The sequence below is a fragment of the Anabrus simplex genome, chromosome 3 (genome assembly GCF_040414725.1).
Source record: "Anabrus simplex isolate iqAnaSimp1 chromosome 3, ASM4041472v1, whole genome shotgun sequence".
NCBI classification, from domain to species: domain Eukaryota; kingdom Metazoa; phylum Arthropoda; class Insecta; order Orthoptera; family Tettigoniidae; genus Anabrus; species Anabrus simplex.
Window position 1 is genome coordinate 78,549,270 of NC_090267.1, and position 17,389 is coordinate 78,566,658.

Here is a 17,389-nt window from a genome sequence, read left to right on the forward strand (position 1 = left end):
CGGATAATATAGCTAGTATGTAATAAGGCTTAATTTGATCTTATTTTGTGTCAAATGTGTTATTTCTTTTCTAAGGGTGGTAGATATCCGTTGAGGAATCCTTTCCTTTCTTATTCACATATGCTTGGTCAACACATTGACACACCACTCTTGGTGATTGTCGCATGCGACTGACTGGTACAGGCACAATACATACATACATACATACATTTTATATCTTTGTTACAGACAGTTGTGCTTCAGTCTGCAGATCTCTGTGAATTAACGAAATGCGTCCTCAATCCTCTATCTGTAACTCTGCGACTTCATTTAGTTCTACACCTCCTATAGTCAAGATCATTAAAAATGTGTCTAACCATCATCCCTAGATAACCTATCTTCCTCGATTTGCTTCACATGACCCCAAGACCGAAGCTAATTTGTACTCACAGCTCTATCCATCAAGGTAGTTTCTAATTTGGCCTTTATATCATCATTCCGAGTATTTCACAAATATTATTATAATATTTATAGATCCACCAGTTCAATACAATATAATCCACTATTTCATGTGGTTAAAATTTATACATAATACATAAAAGTCATGGGTGCATGTTCCACCCCCCCCCCCCTATATCAATCTTAAAAATTAATGGATACGGGATCTTTCTAATCGTATAAACTATAGAGTAAAATATTGGACAATGATCTCATAAAATGTTGCCTATAACATCTAAAATAGGGATATTGCACAGAAAGTATGTTAAAAAAATACTGTGAATTAACAGTTTTTGAAGATTATAATGTGGTTAATCATTAATATTTGAGCGTTTAAAACCAAAATGGATCCTCTTCTTATACATCATTAGGACTGTGACAGCCTTGAGAGTAAAAGCACAATCACCCAAGGGGGATATTTACTCCATTCCCATAGCATGAGTTCAAGATAGTAAAAGCAAAGTCAGTTATTTAAAATAGAAGTGTGTATGTATCAAATGTGTTAAAATATGTACGGTTGATTTATCAGAAAGTCGTAGAAAAGAAGATGGGACTTCTTGTAGAGATGTTGCTAATGATAAAATGTTGTGTCAAAGCTAGCTGATGTCAGTGTTTAGTTATGTTAGTACGGTAATCAATTGGGTCCAAAAGACGGTCAAGTGGGTGTTATTAATCGTGTTGAAACATTCCTTCGAAGAAATGATCGAGTTTTACCTGAAACAAAATGTTAGAGAGTTACTTAAATAATATTGTGCACGAGACTTCCCGTACGTCAAAAATGCCTAAGGCGGTACTTACTCGTACGGTGCGTGTTAAGTACGTCAGGCTGTTCCAGCAACGCAAGCTTGACTGACCTTCTACTTCTAGTATTATACCGGTGTGGCTGAGGCAGTGAAGGACACGGAGGGGGGAAAGGGTGGGTGGATCCTTGCGCGCAGGTGTTGTTAGAGAGCTGTTAGGAGCAGGATGGGCGGGCCTAACATTTGGCGAGGTGGTGGGAGCTTTAGAACAAAAAGTTCTAAAAGTCTGCGGGATTGTATTATGTTTCGAGTTAACAATACCTAATAACTTTGGAGTTAGCTCACATAAAGGATCTTTTTGCCTCCGTAGCATCATTAAGATTATGGTCTTTCTTATAGGCTTGGTCTAAAAAGATGTAAAGACTTTCTAATTCATTCATTTTCCTTTGCCTATTCATCTTAGAATAGTGAGATCCTAATCAATTGATGTAAACTGGTGTCCTGTTTCACTCATATGTGAGCTCATCGCTGAATATTTATTATGTTTGAAGGCATTGTAATGCTCCATATATCTCGTACAGAAGCTGCGCCCAGTTTGACCAACCTAACTAAATCCACACTGAGCGCAAGTTAGTCTGTAAATACCAGATCTCGAGAAACAGCTGTTTTTATAATTGACCTAAATATGATTTTAAAATATACTTTGATTTGTATTTACTGTTCTGACGGCAATATTAATGTCGTATTTCTTCAGCGTGTTCGCGATCTGGTGGATGGCTGGGTTGTACGTAAACGTGGTGTAACCAGTTTTTTTTAGGTTTATCCGGAATGAGATTCGTGGATAGTTTATATTTAACTTTATTAATTAACCTGTTAATCATTTCAACTTTGAACCCATTAAGTTTGGCCAAGTTCCTTATATAGTTTAATTCAATTTTTAAGATGTGAGGGGAGAGTGGGATTTTCAAAGCTCTGTGTATTAAATTATAGAATGACACCTGTTTTTGAGAATTGGGATGCAAACAGAAATTATTTATGGTTATAGGAGATTGTGTGGGTTTCCTGTAGATTTGAAAATCAAAAGTATTACTGACGCGCGTGATCATTATATCTAAAAAATTTAAGGACTGTTTAACTAAGTCTTCCTTAGTGAATTTTACATTAGGGTCAATTTTATTTAAATTCTCTAAAACTTTGTCGCTGTTAGTAACATTTTTGTCAATAACCACAAAAGTGTCATCCACGAATCTTAGCCATAAACATATACCTTTTATATGTGTTTTGATTTTCGTATGCTCTATTGAATCCATGTAAATGTCAGCCAAAATACCCGACAAAGGGACACCCATGGCTAAGCCAGTCTGTTGATAAATTAAAGGAGAAAAAGTTGTTATTGAATACAAAATTCAAGATCTTCATAAATTCATCAATTTCCAGCTTACTCAGGCTGCTATGTTTTGAAATATTGTCATAGATAATTTTGACAGTTTCTTTAGTAGGTATATTTTGATACATGTTTATGACATCATAGGAACATATTATGTAGTTAGGTTGTAAGTCAAATTTACTTAAAATATCACAACATTTGATTGAATTCTTTAAAAGATGTTTATTATTAAAGTTATAATGTTGCTTTTGAAAACCGTGGATATATTTGGAAACATTATAGGTAGGGCTATTACGGAAATTAATAATCAGACGTACGGGAATGTTGTTCTTATGGATTTTAGGTAGGGCTCTGGCTACGGGAATGCTGGGGTTAATGTTGACAATTCTCTGTTGTTCCTGTTCATTAAGAAGGAATGTGGAGTTCTTAATTATAGATTTTAAATTGCGTTGTATTCTTATGATAGGATCTTTGCTAACTATTGTATAAATCTTATCCTTAAAAAATTCTTCTGTTTTATTTATGTAACTGTCCTTATCCAATAATACTATAGACCCTCCTTTATCAGCTTTTGTGACTATGATGTCATTGTCTTCTATTTTAGTTCTCAAATTACGTATTAATCTTTTTTGATTAGAATCAGATTTAGCGTTAAGTTCTTTAGCTAGTGTAGGTAATTTCTTTTTTATATCAAATCTAGCGTCATTTTGAACTTCAAAGGGGAGTTTAGAAATGTTAGCCTCTACCTCAGCCACTGTGGTAATAATATCCAAGTCCTTTTTTTCACTAGGCCAGCTATACTTCGAACCCTTATTTAGGAGTTCCATTTCTATTTCAGAATTCCGAGTATTTACCGCCTTGTATTTATTGTATTTATTCTCACAACTTTTATGTCCGTTTCTTAAAATTAACATAAGCAGAAAATTAGGATGATCAAATACACAATAACTATAGCTAAGAAAATGGTTTATAAAGAACACAAACCTTCAAACGGGTACAGCGCCTTACAGAGACCAAGCGTAGGAAGAGCGTCGCCATCGATGTAGTCCACAGGTTGGGTGTCGTGCTCAGGGTCCGAGTCTGGAAGACTGGTGTGCGACGTACCCAAGCCGGACTCTGGGCTGTTTGAGGAGCTGTGTGTTGGTTATACATTGTAGTTAGCATAAGACCGCCTGTTTTAAGCCTACTACTGCTCTCTTCATTAACAAGTTTCAGACAAAAAAAAAAAATCTTCACCAGAAGAAGAGAAAGTAAAGGAGAGATATATGAGGTGTGAGTCAATAGCTAGCATCAATTTTGCAGTGTAAGGGTTGATGGTTTACAAAACGTATATCAGAAAAGTTTGCATATGATGGTGCAGCACAGATTAAAGTGATGAAGACAGGCAACGACAAGTTCAGAAGATTGCTATGAGATTCTAACAACTCGAAGACTCATTACAATCACAGCAGTTCACTTCAGACCAATGGATTTAACAAATTTGAAATAAGAAAGTTTGTAGTTTAATTATACGACTGTTGATATTGTGATCATAACGAGACTTCCAGATTTATATCGAGACAATCGCAAGAATGAGACACTTTATTTCACAAATGCAATATGTATTGGCCAGAATTCAAATCCCAGTTGCCTGGTGATTAACAGATCCCTTGTCAGGTTTATGACAGAATAAAACCTAGGACCACCTTCACATGATTAAGAACTAGAAACAATGCTCTATTCAAAGAAATTCGCACAGTGCTGTTAAACAGTTATGGGACATCCCTACAGATCGCTAATAGTCAAGTATAACATACATTCTAATTGTCTTCCTAATATTATTTGTTGCCCCTTTCAATTTTAACCCACTGTCTTGTAACGACATATTTCGGACCTTGTTGTCCTTGTACTCTCTCAAATGCAATGACGAAAATTTCCATCATGATTTGTTTTTTTTTTTTGGTTTACATAGATTTCTATCATATTTCGTCGAGCACACAATATTTCTAACAGATGTTGATAATTTTGCTTCTGCTGATTTCTTGTACAGTATGGCTGATTAGATGCATATTTCATGAACATTCACAGCTATGCAACCCTAACCACATGGCCAACTCACTGAGCGAGTTTCTTACTGAAGAATTTTTCGAATATGACACAAACGAAACTAATACCAATCCAATGAAGATACTCCAGGGAATTGATAATACCCTCACAAAAACAAGAGTTATGATGAAGAAAACTGGTTTCTTGTTACAGAAGATGAGCTAAAGGCTCGACCTTCTTTGAGTAGTTTGATAATAATAATGAAAATAATAATAATGTTATTGGCTTAATGTCCCATTAACTACTTTTACGGTTTTCAGAGAGGCCGAGGTGCCAGAATTTAGTCCCACAGGAGTTCTTTTACGTGCCAGTAAATCTACCGATATGAGGCTGATGTATTTGAGAACCTTCAAATACCACCGGACTGAGCCAGGATCGAACCTGCCAAGTTGGGGTCAGAAGACCAGCGCCTCAACCGTCTGAGCCACTCAGCCCGACAAGAGTATTTTGATGCCTCAGACTAAAAAGTCTTTGGTTCAACATAATTGGATGGAAATGTCAGTATTTTTGGAAACTATGCCTGATATGATTCAACATTTTACCTAGATACTCCTCCCCTGCGAACTATGTGATCCAGCTGCGGTGAGGAGGCTTGCACGACCCAGTGAAGTAGATAGCCGAGCCACAGGAGCGACCATATCAGATGGGTATCTGTCAAGGGACCAGACTAACGAATGGTTCATCCAAAGTGGGGTGGTGGCCTTTCAGAAGTTGCAAGGGTGGCAATCTAGATGACTGACTGATATGGCCTTGTGATAATACTAAACATGGCTTAGCCGTGTTGATACTGCTACACGACTGAAAGCAGCGTCTGAAACACCTTCTGCAGTGAAACTACTGCCGTAACTAGCTCTCGAGGACATGCAGCTCTCTGTATGAATGATCTACGGATGATGGCTTCCCCCTGGGTAAAATATTCCAGAGGTAAAATGAGTACTCTCCCATTTGGATCTCTGGGTGAGGACTACACGAGAGGGAGCAATTATCAGCAAGGTGGATACTGACATTCTACGAATTGGAGCATGGTATGTTTGAAGTCTGAATCATCGTGGTAGGTTAGAGAATTTGAAAAGTGCGATCAGTAGACTAAAGTTAGATGTAGTTGGTATAAGCGAAGTATGTTGGCAGGAAGAACAGGATTTTTGATCAGGCAAATACAGAATTATCAACATAAAATCAAACAGGAAATGCAGAATTTAATAATGAATAAGAAAATAGGGCAGCAGGTAAGCTACTATGACCAGCATAGTGAAATAATTATTGTTGTCAAGATAGACAGCAAACCAATGCTCACTCCAATAGGCAGGTCTATATTGCCTACTAGTTCAGAAGATGAAGAAATCGAAAGAATATATGAAGGGATAGAAGATTTTAATACAATATGTAAAAAAGGTGACAAGAATCTAATTGTGATTGGAGAGTGGAATGCAGTGGTAGGCCAAGGAAGAGACAGTAATACAGTAGCAGAATTCAGATTGGGACAAAGGAATGAAAGAGAAAGTCGGCTGGTTGAATTCTCTACCAATCTTAATTCAGTCGTTGCTAACACTTCGTTCAAACACCACAAACAATAGCTGTATAAGTGGACAAGACCTGGAGACACTGGAAGGCATCAAATAGACTTCATTGTGATTAGGCAGAGATTCAGAAACCAAGTGTTGGATTGCAAGACTTTCCCAGGAGCAGACCACAACTTGTTGGTCATGAAATGCCATCTGAAGTTAAAGAAACTGAACAAAAGAAGGAATGCAAGGAGACAAGTTGAAATAAAAGAGTGTGAGGGATTGTTTCAAGGAACATGTTGCACAAGGACTAAATGAAAAGGCTGAAGAGGAGCAAGAATGGACAGTCGTGAAGAATGACATCAGTAAGGCTGTTGAAGAAAAGTTAGGAAGAAAGGAAAGATCAACTAAGAAGCAATGGATAACTCAAGAGATACCAGACCTGACTGATGAATGATGAAAGTACAGGAATGCAAACAATAGGGAGGGCAGAAAAGAATACAGGTGAATAAAGAATTAAGTGGATAGAAAGTGCAGGACGGCTAAGGAAGAATGGCTGAAAGAGAAGTGAAAAGGATAATGACTGTTGTATAGTCCTAGGAAAGGTAGATGCTGCAACCCAGAAAATCAAGGAAACCTTTGGGAAAAAGGAAAACTAGGTGTATGAATATTATGAGCTCAGATGGAAAACCACTTCCAGGGAAAGAAGACAAGGCAGAAAGATGGCAGGAACATATCAACAGTTGTATCAAAGTAAAGATGTACACGATATGGTTCCAGAACAAGAAGAGGCTGTTGATGCTGATAAAATGGGAGACCCAATTTTGAGGTCAGAATTCGACAGGGCTTTGTGAGACTTAAATACAAACAAGGCACCTGGACTTGATAACATTCCCTCTGAATTACTGACTGCCTTAGGAGAAACCAGCACGGCAAGGTTATTCCATTTAGTGTGTAAAATGTACGATACAGGAGAAGTGCCATCCAATTTTCGGCAGAATGTTGTTACTCAACTCTCGATTAACGGGAATAATGTAGGGTTAAGACTTCCTGGATAAGTAAAATTGTGGTTAACCCGCAAGAAGTTAAAAATAGAGCAGGCTTACTGAAAGAACAGTTAAAATGATAATACATGACTACTGTATTGCTTTTTATTACTTACCCAATACGTTGCAGTAAAAGTAGCATTTAACACAATTAACACGTGGAAAAATAAACAGCACTTTTCGTCAAAACCGATAAGGCAAAGAAAAATATTCAGACTACCTAACTTTACTGTTTCTGACAATCAGTCATTGTGCCAAGAAACACTTTTTCTTTATCTTGCCTCTCAACTTTCTCAAAACAAGTTTTTCGGTGATGAGAGCATCATCCTGGCCCTTGATGTACTCCAGCAATGACTTGACATTTGCCAAAGCAGCCCTAAGAGTAACTATTTATTGTGCTTGTGCGGTGCAAGCATCTGTTTTCCTCTCCTCATCACTTTCCCTTCCTGCTCCCTCCCTACCCTTTACTTTGTCAACAATCTGTTCGTCTGTCAGCTCTTCATAGCCTTGGTCATTCTGGTCATAATCGAACCGGGGCCGATGACCTCCGATGTTAGGCCCCTTAAAACACGAAGCAGCATCATCATCATCATCATCATCATCATCATCATCACAATCGAACCACTGACGAATATTGTCCGCGTCAACTTCCTCTCCACCTGGGACAGTTTTTACAGCTTCAGTCACTGTACAAACTGTATTGGCTTCATCAAATACGAGGAATCCATCGTCTTCAGAAATATCTGGGATGATTTTTTTTTTTGTCAATGGTTTTGTTTTTTCCCAAGCCAAATGAATCTCATAAATAGCGTCGAGAACTGTAAATTCTTTCCAAAAAGTTTTGAGATCATTGCCCTCTTCAGTACTCTTTTTGAAGAAGAGATGACCAATAATTTCTTTTAAGTGCAGATATTATGCCCTGGTCCATAGGCTGGATTATTGCAGCGACATTGGGAGGCAAAAAGTTTGCATAAATGTTGAAATCTGCTGATTTTAAAATGGTTTGATTTGGGTGCGAGGGCGCATTATATATCAAAAGAAAAGCCTTTTCCAAGAGTCCATTTTACTTTAAATATTTACGAACTTCGGGGACAAAGTTATTGTCAAACCACAGTTTAAAAATCTCACTGTTCATCCAAGCAGAATTTTGGTTCTTGTACAAAACATGCAAATTTTTGGCCTCTGTAACTTTGAAAGAGCGAGGTTTTTGTGCTTTTCCAATGAAGATTAAAGGTAATTTACAAGTGTCTGTTGCGTTCGCTCAGGTCATAATCATCATCCTTTCTTTAGATACTTAAAGCCTGGTACACAACGCTCCTGTTTGAAAGCAAGAGTATGGATTGGTAGGCATTTCCAATACAGGCCAGACTCATCCGCATTGTAAATTTGTTCTTGGACCAAACCCTCATCCAGAACAAATTTTTCAAAATCCGAACTGAACTGTTGAGCAGCTTCTGTATTTCCACTTAATAACTCGCCCTTCACACTGACATCATGGAGGCCATCTCGCTGTTTAAAGCGTGTAAACCATCCAGATGACGCATTTAATCACCCTCCATCCCAAGAGCTTTGAAGAAAAACTTTCCTTTAGTCATACAGATTGGTCGCGATACTTGAGTCCCTTGAGTTCGCTGCTGTTAAAACCACTCCAACATGCATTGGTCATCCTCCTCAAACATAGATTTTTTTCATAGTTTTTCGGTTTGCCATACCACTGTGTGCATCAGACGAACAAGCAAATTATAAAAGTTTGTCTTTGCTGCGTAAAATATCCCACACGGTAGAATCACCAACATAATATCGGACACATACCTGTTTAATGGTAGAACCTCGTTCTATAATTTGTACAATATACAAATTCTGATGAATCGTCAAAACGACATGCTTCCATTTGGTTGCCATTGTTTGCGAGCTCATCTGCATTGAACAAAAACTAGACAATGACAGAGTGGGGCGGTGTGGAGCAGAGCAGGTGCTTGCGGCTGGTGACACACCAACTACAAATAACTTCAAGGTCGCGCCACCTCTGGTACTATTATGAATCGGCAATATTCTCCAGACCCTTTGTAATTCTGTATTACTGTAACTCCTAACACTCGTGCATTTTTAGTGTTTTTGATACTGCGGTTAAGCAGCAACGAGGTTGATCCGATTACAGTAAATCGAGAGTTGACCATATATCTATTCCCAAGAAAGCTGGTTCTAACAAGTGTGTAAACTACTGCATCATTAGTTTATCATCTCACGCCTGCAAAATTTTAACACGTATTATTTAAAGAAGAATGAAAAGGCAAGTTGAAAATGAATTGGGAGAACATCAATTTGGCTTCAGAAGAAATGTAGGAGCACGTGATGCAAGCCTAACTTTACATCTGATCGTAGAGAACTGAATACAGAACAAGCCCATGTACATGGCGTTCATAGATCTAGAAAAGGTATGATCATTCGACAACAATTATTATGACATACTGTATAAAGCAGAGTATTTTTATCACATTTTTGGAAGAATTATAAACTATAGCATCCAATGTTGATTTCTGTTTATTACGTACTTGGTGATTGCTGACAGTAATGTAAAGCTTATTTTCAAACTCTTTTTTTCACTAGATTGTAGATTTCAAATCTGTCTGTTAAATAGTCAAGGCAAGTACTGCTGTGAAGATGTCACAAAAGAAAGAAAAAGGGTTTAATACTGAAGAAAAGTCACACATAATATGGCGATTAGAATACGGGGAAATGAACATCAGCTCACAAAGGATTTGGGTGTATCACACTCAACAATGTCTATGATTTGGAAGAACAGAGGGAACATCCAATATATTAGCCAAGACCGTGCGAGACACTATTGGTCAATTTACATTGCTGCTACTTCTTTTGTCATTTATTACTTTACATTTTACTGGCATATTACCAGGATTGCTGTACGTACTGTGTAAACATTAGAAGAAAGATTCCTCTCAGTCCCACTCCACAAATACAGTACTTATTTCACTTATGTTTTTTGAAGTTCTAACTTTATTCTGTTAATTAACCATGTAGGTGTGCATCCTAAAACTAAGAGATATGACTTTTTTATTATTAAAAAAAATTAGACTGGTTTGTGTGACTCGCCTATAACGACCGTTAATTGGCAGTCCCTTTGGAGTTTTTATTAAATGTTGATTGTAGATTTAAATTACTTTCTTTTCTTTCTTTCTTTCTTTCTTTCTTTCTTTTTTTCCTTTTCTTTTTCTTTTCAGTTTATATATTGATAAAGAACATAGCAATACTTGTGCATTATTCAGAATATCTGAATGCTGTAAGTGGGATAAAAATGTAGGATACTCCACTTTTCAGATGGTATATCACAAGTTAAAATCCACTGAGTATGTAAAAAAGCAGTAGTTTTTTTTTTTAAATTACTAAAATCGCTTAGATTCTGAGGACAACTACGTAATATGGGCTTGAACCTAGAGTGTTATGTGATGTAATAAGAGTAACTAAAAAACCTTGAACCAATGACAAAATGATAAGCAGAATAAGTTCTATTGTATTGGACACATATTATGATATGAGAATCAAAACTCAGATACTTCACAGACAATGTGCAGAGACAGGTTCTTCCCTGTCTCCTGATTCTTATGTTTTACAGAAGACAACATTTCGGATTAGGCGAATGAAACTGAGGCCTATAATAAAAAACTTCATAAATGTTCTATGTATTCCTTTCTGAAGACATACGAGCTGAAATAGACCCATATGAAATTCAAGTGAAGACTTGGCATTCTCCTAGGGCAATGGATCAAAATGAGCAAGATTTAGAATTAAAATGAATGAAATATGTGATACAAAAAATAGTTGAGTAATTATTTTAGAAATATTTGTCAAAGAAATTTGTAGATCAAACATGTAAAATGCAGCAAAAAAATTGGCAGTGGAAAAAAAAAGCAGCTCTACAACACATTGTAGAGAATTTTCAGTTTTAAATGTCATTGTTGGTGAGAAGGAGCAAGCTATTACAAAACAGAATTTAAATACTCCTATTGTATGATGATCCAAGATGGATTTAGGTGCAAGCTAATTAAACTAGAGCATGAAGTCCAGGCAATACATTTGATAAATACAGAACTAAGAAAAATCTCAGAATAGGTTTCAAAAAGGAATTTGTAGGGGGTTCGATTTTCATGAAAATGATAAAATAGTTTAATGTTATTTTTCAAAATATCAAAATACAAATTAAAACAAAATAATGGTCAAAAATATTATTTTGTACAACGTACTATTTTATACAGGATTTAAAACCTCATCTCTAAGTACCCATCATGTGTGATGCATGGAAAAAAAAAAATCTTTAAATTTTTTATACCTGCAAGAAGCAGTACAACAAGGAATACTGAATACTTAATTAGAAGAGAGCAAAAGTAGCCTTAAAAAATGCTGTGTTCTTCGTAAGACATAAACAGCTAGTGCAGTACTCTGCAACATTTAATAAAAGACTATTAACATGACATCCATGATGATGTTCTACAGCTTTCTCGATTTAAAAATTCTTAGAATATTTATACCATATTTAAAGAAACAGAAGGAAAAAAACTTACTAGCTCAAAATCCTTCTTGGCAGACCAACATACTATGACTTCCGTGCCCCTGAACAGACCTATCACTACCCTAGTTCAATACTAAAAAATGTCGGCTTTGAGAAAAGAGCATTTAACATTTAGTTTCTAGACTGTAATTCAGGAGATGTACAAGGGAAACTCTACGACTTCATTTGCAGAGTGTGAACAAGCAGGAAGTAAAGATATTTTGGGCACATAAAGCGAATGAGCGACGAAAGAATGCAAAAAAAGGTGATGGAAATGCAAATCCAAGGAAGGAGAGGTCGTGGACGACCACGATTGAGATGGAAGGATACCATCCAACGCAGCAATATAGAAAGAAACCTGGACTGGGACACAGTGTTGGAGGAGGAGTGGTGGAAAGACCGAAGAAAGTGGAGAGGAACCATATTTGCCCCTATCCGGCTACAGCTGGATAAAGGGAAATGATGATGATGATGATGATGATACAGAACCAGATGGAGAGAGAATAATGTATTGAATCAGGGTAGTGATTGGCAATACATACAAAAATATAAAATAGTAAACACTTGCACTGCAATTTCTATACCAGATATGTATCCAATAACACAAAGGAAGACAAATTACTGAAAAAAAAGATTTCACTCTACAGCAAATAATTTGCAAAACAAAGAGCTAGCTACCAGTAGAAATCTCAGCAATACATACAGTATGTATTATATATATATATATATATATATATATTGATTTTACATCCCACTAACTACTTTTACGGTTCTCACAGATGTCGAGATGCTGGAATTTTGTTCCACAGGAGAATACAGAAGAACTCCTCTAAAACTTTCCTACTAATTCATAGGGATACCAAGGATCTTGGCATCAATGATCTAAAATCCCTTCACCCACCATTGAGAACAATCAGGCAGTTAACAGATGCAGGCTTCTATCTGTCACATGCAGCTCCTGAGAGGCTTGATTTAGTTTGACCTTCCTTGTAGGACTTTGTCATTAGTCATCTACAAAAAGATTTTGCACAAAACATGGCCAATGTGCATATTTGCTCCATAAATGGGACTTATGGAGATTACTCGACTGTAATTGTGGAGCATCCTTTGAGATGTGCATATCTTCACTGAATGTCCACTGTCTTCATACCAAGGATCACAGATCTTCAGAAGGTTCTAATACAGTGTGCAGCTATCAAGCTGTGGTTTTCTTGTACATTCTTTTAAGAGTACTGACACTTTACTGCTGTATTCTTCTCTTTAGTTCAAATGGGCCTACTTTGGACCATGCTCATTCAACTGCTGGGCTTTGATCTTTGCCCAGTATAGTTGCATTTTCTGCTGGTGAAACTCCTTCCTTTCATCTGTCCATTTCTTCCAGAGTTTTCCCTGAAATCTATGGAATTCTTTCAGGATATGTTGTACAGACCGTCTATCTTGAAGATTTGCAGTTATTTAATATCCTTCTCAGTTTCTGTCAGCCAAGTGGTACGAATCTTCTTGTTCTGCCAGAAGATGAACAGGCAATTAGTCAGTCTTTTTGGGAGGCAGTCTTACTATATGGCCATGCAAAGCTACTCTCCTTTTCCTAGCACAACCAGAGAACCCCTCTACATGTTTGTGCTATCTATGGAATTCCTCATCTTTCTTTACCAGACCTAAGATCTTCCTGAGAATTCTTCTCTCTCTCTCTCCCCCCCCCCCCCCCCCTCTCTCTCTCTCTCTCTCTCTCTCTCTCTCTCTCTCTCTCTCTCTCTCTCACTTCCAGTTTCTCCATCAGACCTCTTTGGTTCAATGAAAAACACACTGGTCATATGACTGACATGTAGTGCTTCAGTTTCAGGTTGTGTGACAGGCATTTTTTGTTATAAGCGTTCTTTTTCAGTCAATGATCTTTATGATAAGTTTGGTTCAATCCATTCAATGAGATATTTTAATTTCTCAGTCATCCCCATTCTAGTAGTATCTCTCCACTAGCTTCTTTGATGTTCGTGAAGAGCTCTGTTTTCTCCAACAACACTTGAAGACCCGCTTTGTCTGCCTGTCTTCTGAGGAAACTGACCTGTATTACTGCTGTATTCAGTGTATCGCCAATCAGCGCCATGTCATCAGCAAAGGCCAGGCAATCTACAACTAGACCTTCCTTCTTATGATCCAGCTATATCCCACTCTGGACACCCAAGTTGGTCAGTTCTTTGCGTCATTCTCTCACAACCTTTTCAAGGACAAAGTTAAAGAGAAGTGGGGAAAGTCCACCCCCTTGTCTCGCCCCTGTTTTTATCTCTACGCTTTCCGAGACCTCGCCAGTTACTCAAGGTTTCTAAAACCCGGACTCGGTTTTGTTGTCTAATCCCAGTTCCTGGAGAATTTTATCAAGTGTTTCTCTATCAATGGAGTCGCAGGCCTTTCAAAAATCGACAAAGGTGATGACCACTTTGTGGTTTCTCATTTTGAAGTATAGAGGATCTGTTCAGCACGGGTTCGGCTCTTCCTGAAGGCTCCCTGATGTTCTCCAAGTTGACTGTCCAGATGACTTTCTGCTCATGTTAGTAACGCCTTGGAAAAATCTTGTCTCTTACCAGGACAAGAGAAATCCCATGGTAGTTGGTTAGGTCAGAGAAGTCTCCTTTCTTGTGCAGGGGATGAAATAGAGCTGAGGTCCAATTAGGTGGTAATTTCTCTGTTTCCCAGATGTTCAGTATGATCTCAGCGAGCTTGCCCACAGCATTGCTTCCAGAACATTTCAAGAGATCACCAACAAGGGAATCCCCTCCAGCTACCTTATTATTCTTAAGAAGTTGAATGATTTCAAAAACTTCTTTCTGTGAAGGAGGCAGCGAGTTCGGGTTTGGTGTAGCTTCTTTCTAATCAAATCTTCGCTGGGTATATCACAATTAAGTTCTTAAAGTACTGGGCTAAGAAGCATCAGTTGTCCTTGCCATTAAAAGCCTTCACTGGACTACTTGAGGACTTCATAAAAGGGTTTCCTGTCAGCCCTGTACTTATCCATTCTCTCAGATCTTAACTAACTTTCTTTCTTTCTTTCTTTCTTTCTTTCTTTCTTTATTCTTCTTTTTTTGTCTGAAATCACCCATCCCAATATCTGTCTTAGTTGTAGTCTGTTTTGTTAGTCTGTAAATTTCTTGATTTTGTCTGTTGTGTTTTTTAAAATCTTCTACTGTAATTTGTAGTTCCTTCATATCTTCCTTAATTTCTGCAATCCATCTAATGTTACTCTTACTGTTCTATCATTTTTCTATAATTTCTATAATTTTCCTGATGATCCTGTTTTCTGGTGTCTTGAGTAGATGCCCAAAGAATAAGATTCATTTATTCCTGATTGTGCTCATTATTGGTTCCATTTCCTTGCAGACTGTTTCACAGGAAGCTAGTCTCCAGTGCCCATTTTCTTGGTAGTTTCTGTTTATGCATGTTCTGATTATTCTTTTTTGAATCTTGAATATTCTGTCTATTTCTGCAGAGTCTGTTGTTTTGAAAATGTTCACTTGCGCATGTCATTTCTGGCTGTGTATTTCATAGCGTTTTAATTTTGTGGCTATTGAGAGGCCTTTTTTATTGTGTGTTCTTGGTGATATAATGCACTCTGCTCACTTTATTTATTCCATTACACCATATATATATAGGGTGAAGTGAAATTTGCGCACTCGGGCGTCGCAGGGCAACTCCTCACATGCCAGCAATAAAAAAAAAATGTATTTCACAAAAGTTCGTCCTGCGAGTATATCGGGCAGAAAAAGAACGTTGAGAGTGGCAATCTGGCAACATTGTAACCACACGTACAGTAAGTACCTCTGTCAGCAATTATTATCTGTCCTGTACAATTGGTGCAGTGGATAGAGTTTTGGGTTGGCATGCAGGAGGTCAAAGGTTCGATCCTAGGTTGAGGTGCAATTTTTTATTTGCTAATTTCCATCGGACATTACATTCTGTAATACAGTAAGACACCATACCTTAGGTCACATGTATCCTACATTTACAACATTTTGTAACGCTGAGCACAACAAATACTTTGCTAGGCCTACTGGTAACGTAAGGCCCTAACGAAATGTAATGGACCTGAACGAGGCAAGAATAATAGTTGGTACTAATCTATGAGACCACTAGAGAAGGATACAAAGAAAACAGGTTTCGCATCTAGTATACGAAGTGGTGCGAATAAATTCATGCCCACGTGGAAAGGGCGTCTTTCAAAGCTGACCAATGAAAACAATTGTTTGTCCATTTCTAGGATTGTAGTATGTAAGAGCAAATGGTTTCTAGAGGACCCGCTGCAATCACTGTTGACGATTAAGTTGCCAGATACCATACCACCTGGACTACACTTATGAAATAAAAAACATATGCTTCAACCCAGGATCGACCCCTCGACCTCCTGCATGCTAACCCAAAGCTGTATCCACTGCACCAACTGTACAGCATGAATAATACGAGCTGACAGAGGTAGTTACCCTACATGTGGTTACAGTGTTGCCAGATTGCCACTCTTCAACGCCCTTTTTCTGCCGGATTTACTCGAAGGACGAACTTTTGTAAGAGACATTTTTTTATTGCTGGCATGTGAGGAGTCGCGCTGCGACGCCTGAGTGCACGAATTTCACTTCACCCTGTATACTGTTAATGTAATTCTAGTGCTGTGGCTATATGCTAAATAAATAACTACTTAAATCCTTACAGATGTTTTCTTTCTTCTTTTGAACAAAAGGTTTATGCCTTGCATTAAGTACATTTATTGTGAATGAATCTAATACATAATTTGCCTTTTCTGTTACAATTTTGCAGATTTCTTTGTAACAAGTTTCTAGTAAAAATTCATAATGTTAATTCCCTTACTATTTCTTATTAACCATTCCTCACCTGGTGGCCATGAATTTTAATGCGTTAAGTCTATGAACTTTAACTCATTCAGGCCACCTGCCTTATCCCATCTTGGCCACAAAGTATTGGCTTGTATTAAGATATTTCTATTCCTCCCACTTGCAATTTGGGGTTCGCTCTGCATCACGCACAAGTTGTATTTGTGTCAAGTGATATTTCTTACCTATCATCATCCTCCTTTCCCCTTATCCAGCTCCTGCCAGGTCGGGGCATTTATGGCACTCCATCCTCCTCTTCCATCATTTTATCTTAGTCCAGGTTTCTTCTTCTTCTTCTTCTTCTTCTTCTTCTTGCACTCCTCCTTAGTGAATCAATCCACCTTGTTCTAGGACTCCCTCTTGCCCTCTTTCCCTCAAACTTCATTGCCATCATATATTTTGGTCTTCTTTTTTTCCTCCATCCTCTTTACATGACCAAAACCATCTTACTTTATCAATTCTCTCATTTAGGTTTTCTATTCTAACTTCCTTTCTAACGTCTTTGTTTCTCACTATGTCTTCATATCATACTTCTTAGGTATTTCATTTCGCTGACCTGAATTCAACTCTCCTCCCTACTCGTCATAAATCAATATGGGTGCATAGTACATTTTGTACATTCTCTCTTTACACTTCCTTGGTACTTCCTTATTCCACACAAGATTTCTTACACTCCAGTAGAATGCATTGCCCTGTTGCACTCTCTTGCTAATC

The 17,389-nt window shown here is 37.6% G+C and overlaps 1 protein-coding gene across 4 annotated transcripts in view; it reads right to left on the reverse strand.

The window, feature by feature from the left end:
* Cip4 (formin-binding protein 1-like Cip4) overlaps positions 1-17,389 on the reverse strand; it is a 668,861-nt gene that overhangs the window by 35,582 nt on the left and 615,890 nt on the right. For 3 of the 4 annotated variants that reach the window (XM_067142577.2, XM_067142575.2, XM_067142574.2), the window contains exon 11: positions 3,589-3,737. In XM_067142577.2, the coding sequence (XP_066998678.1) occupies positions 3,589-3,737 (149 nt within the window). The remainder of the gene's footprint in view (positions 1-3,588; positions 3,738-17,389) is intronic. The other variant, XM_067142576.2, reaches the window with a different exon arrangement.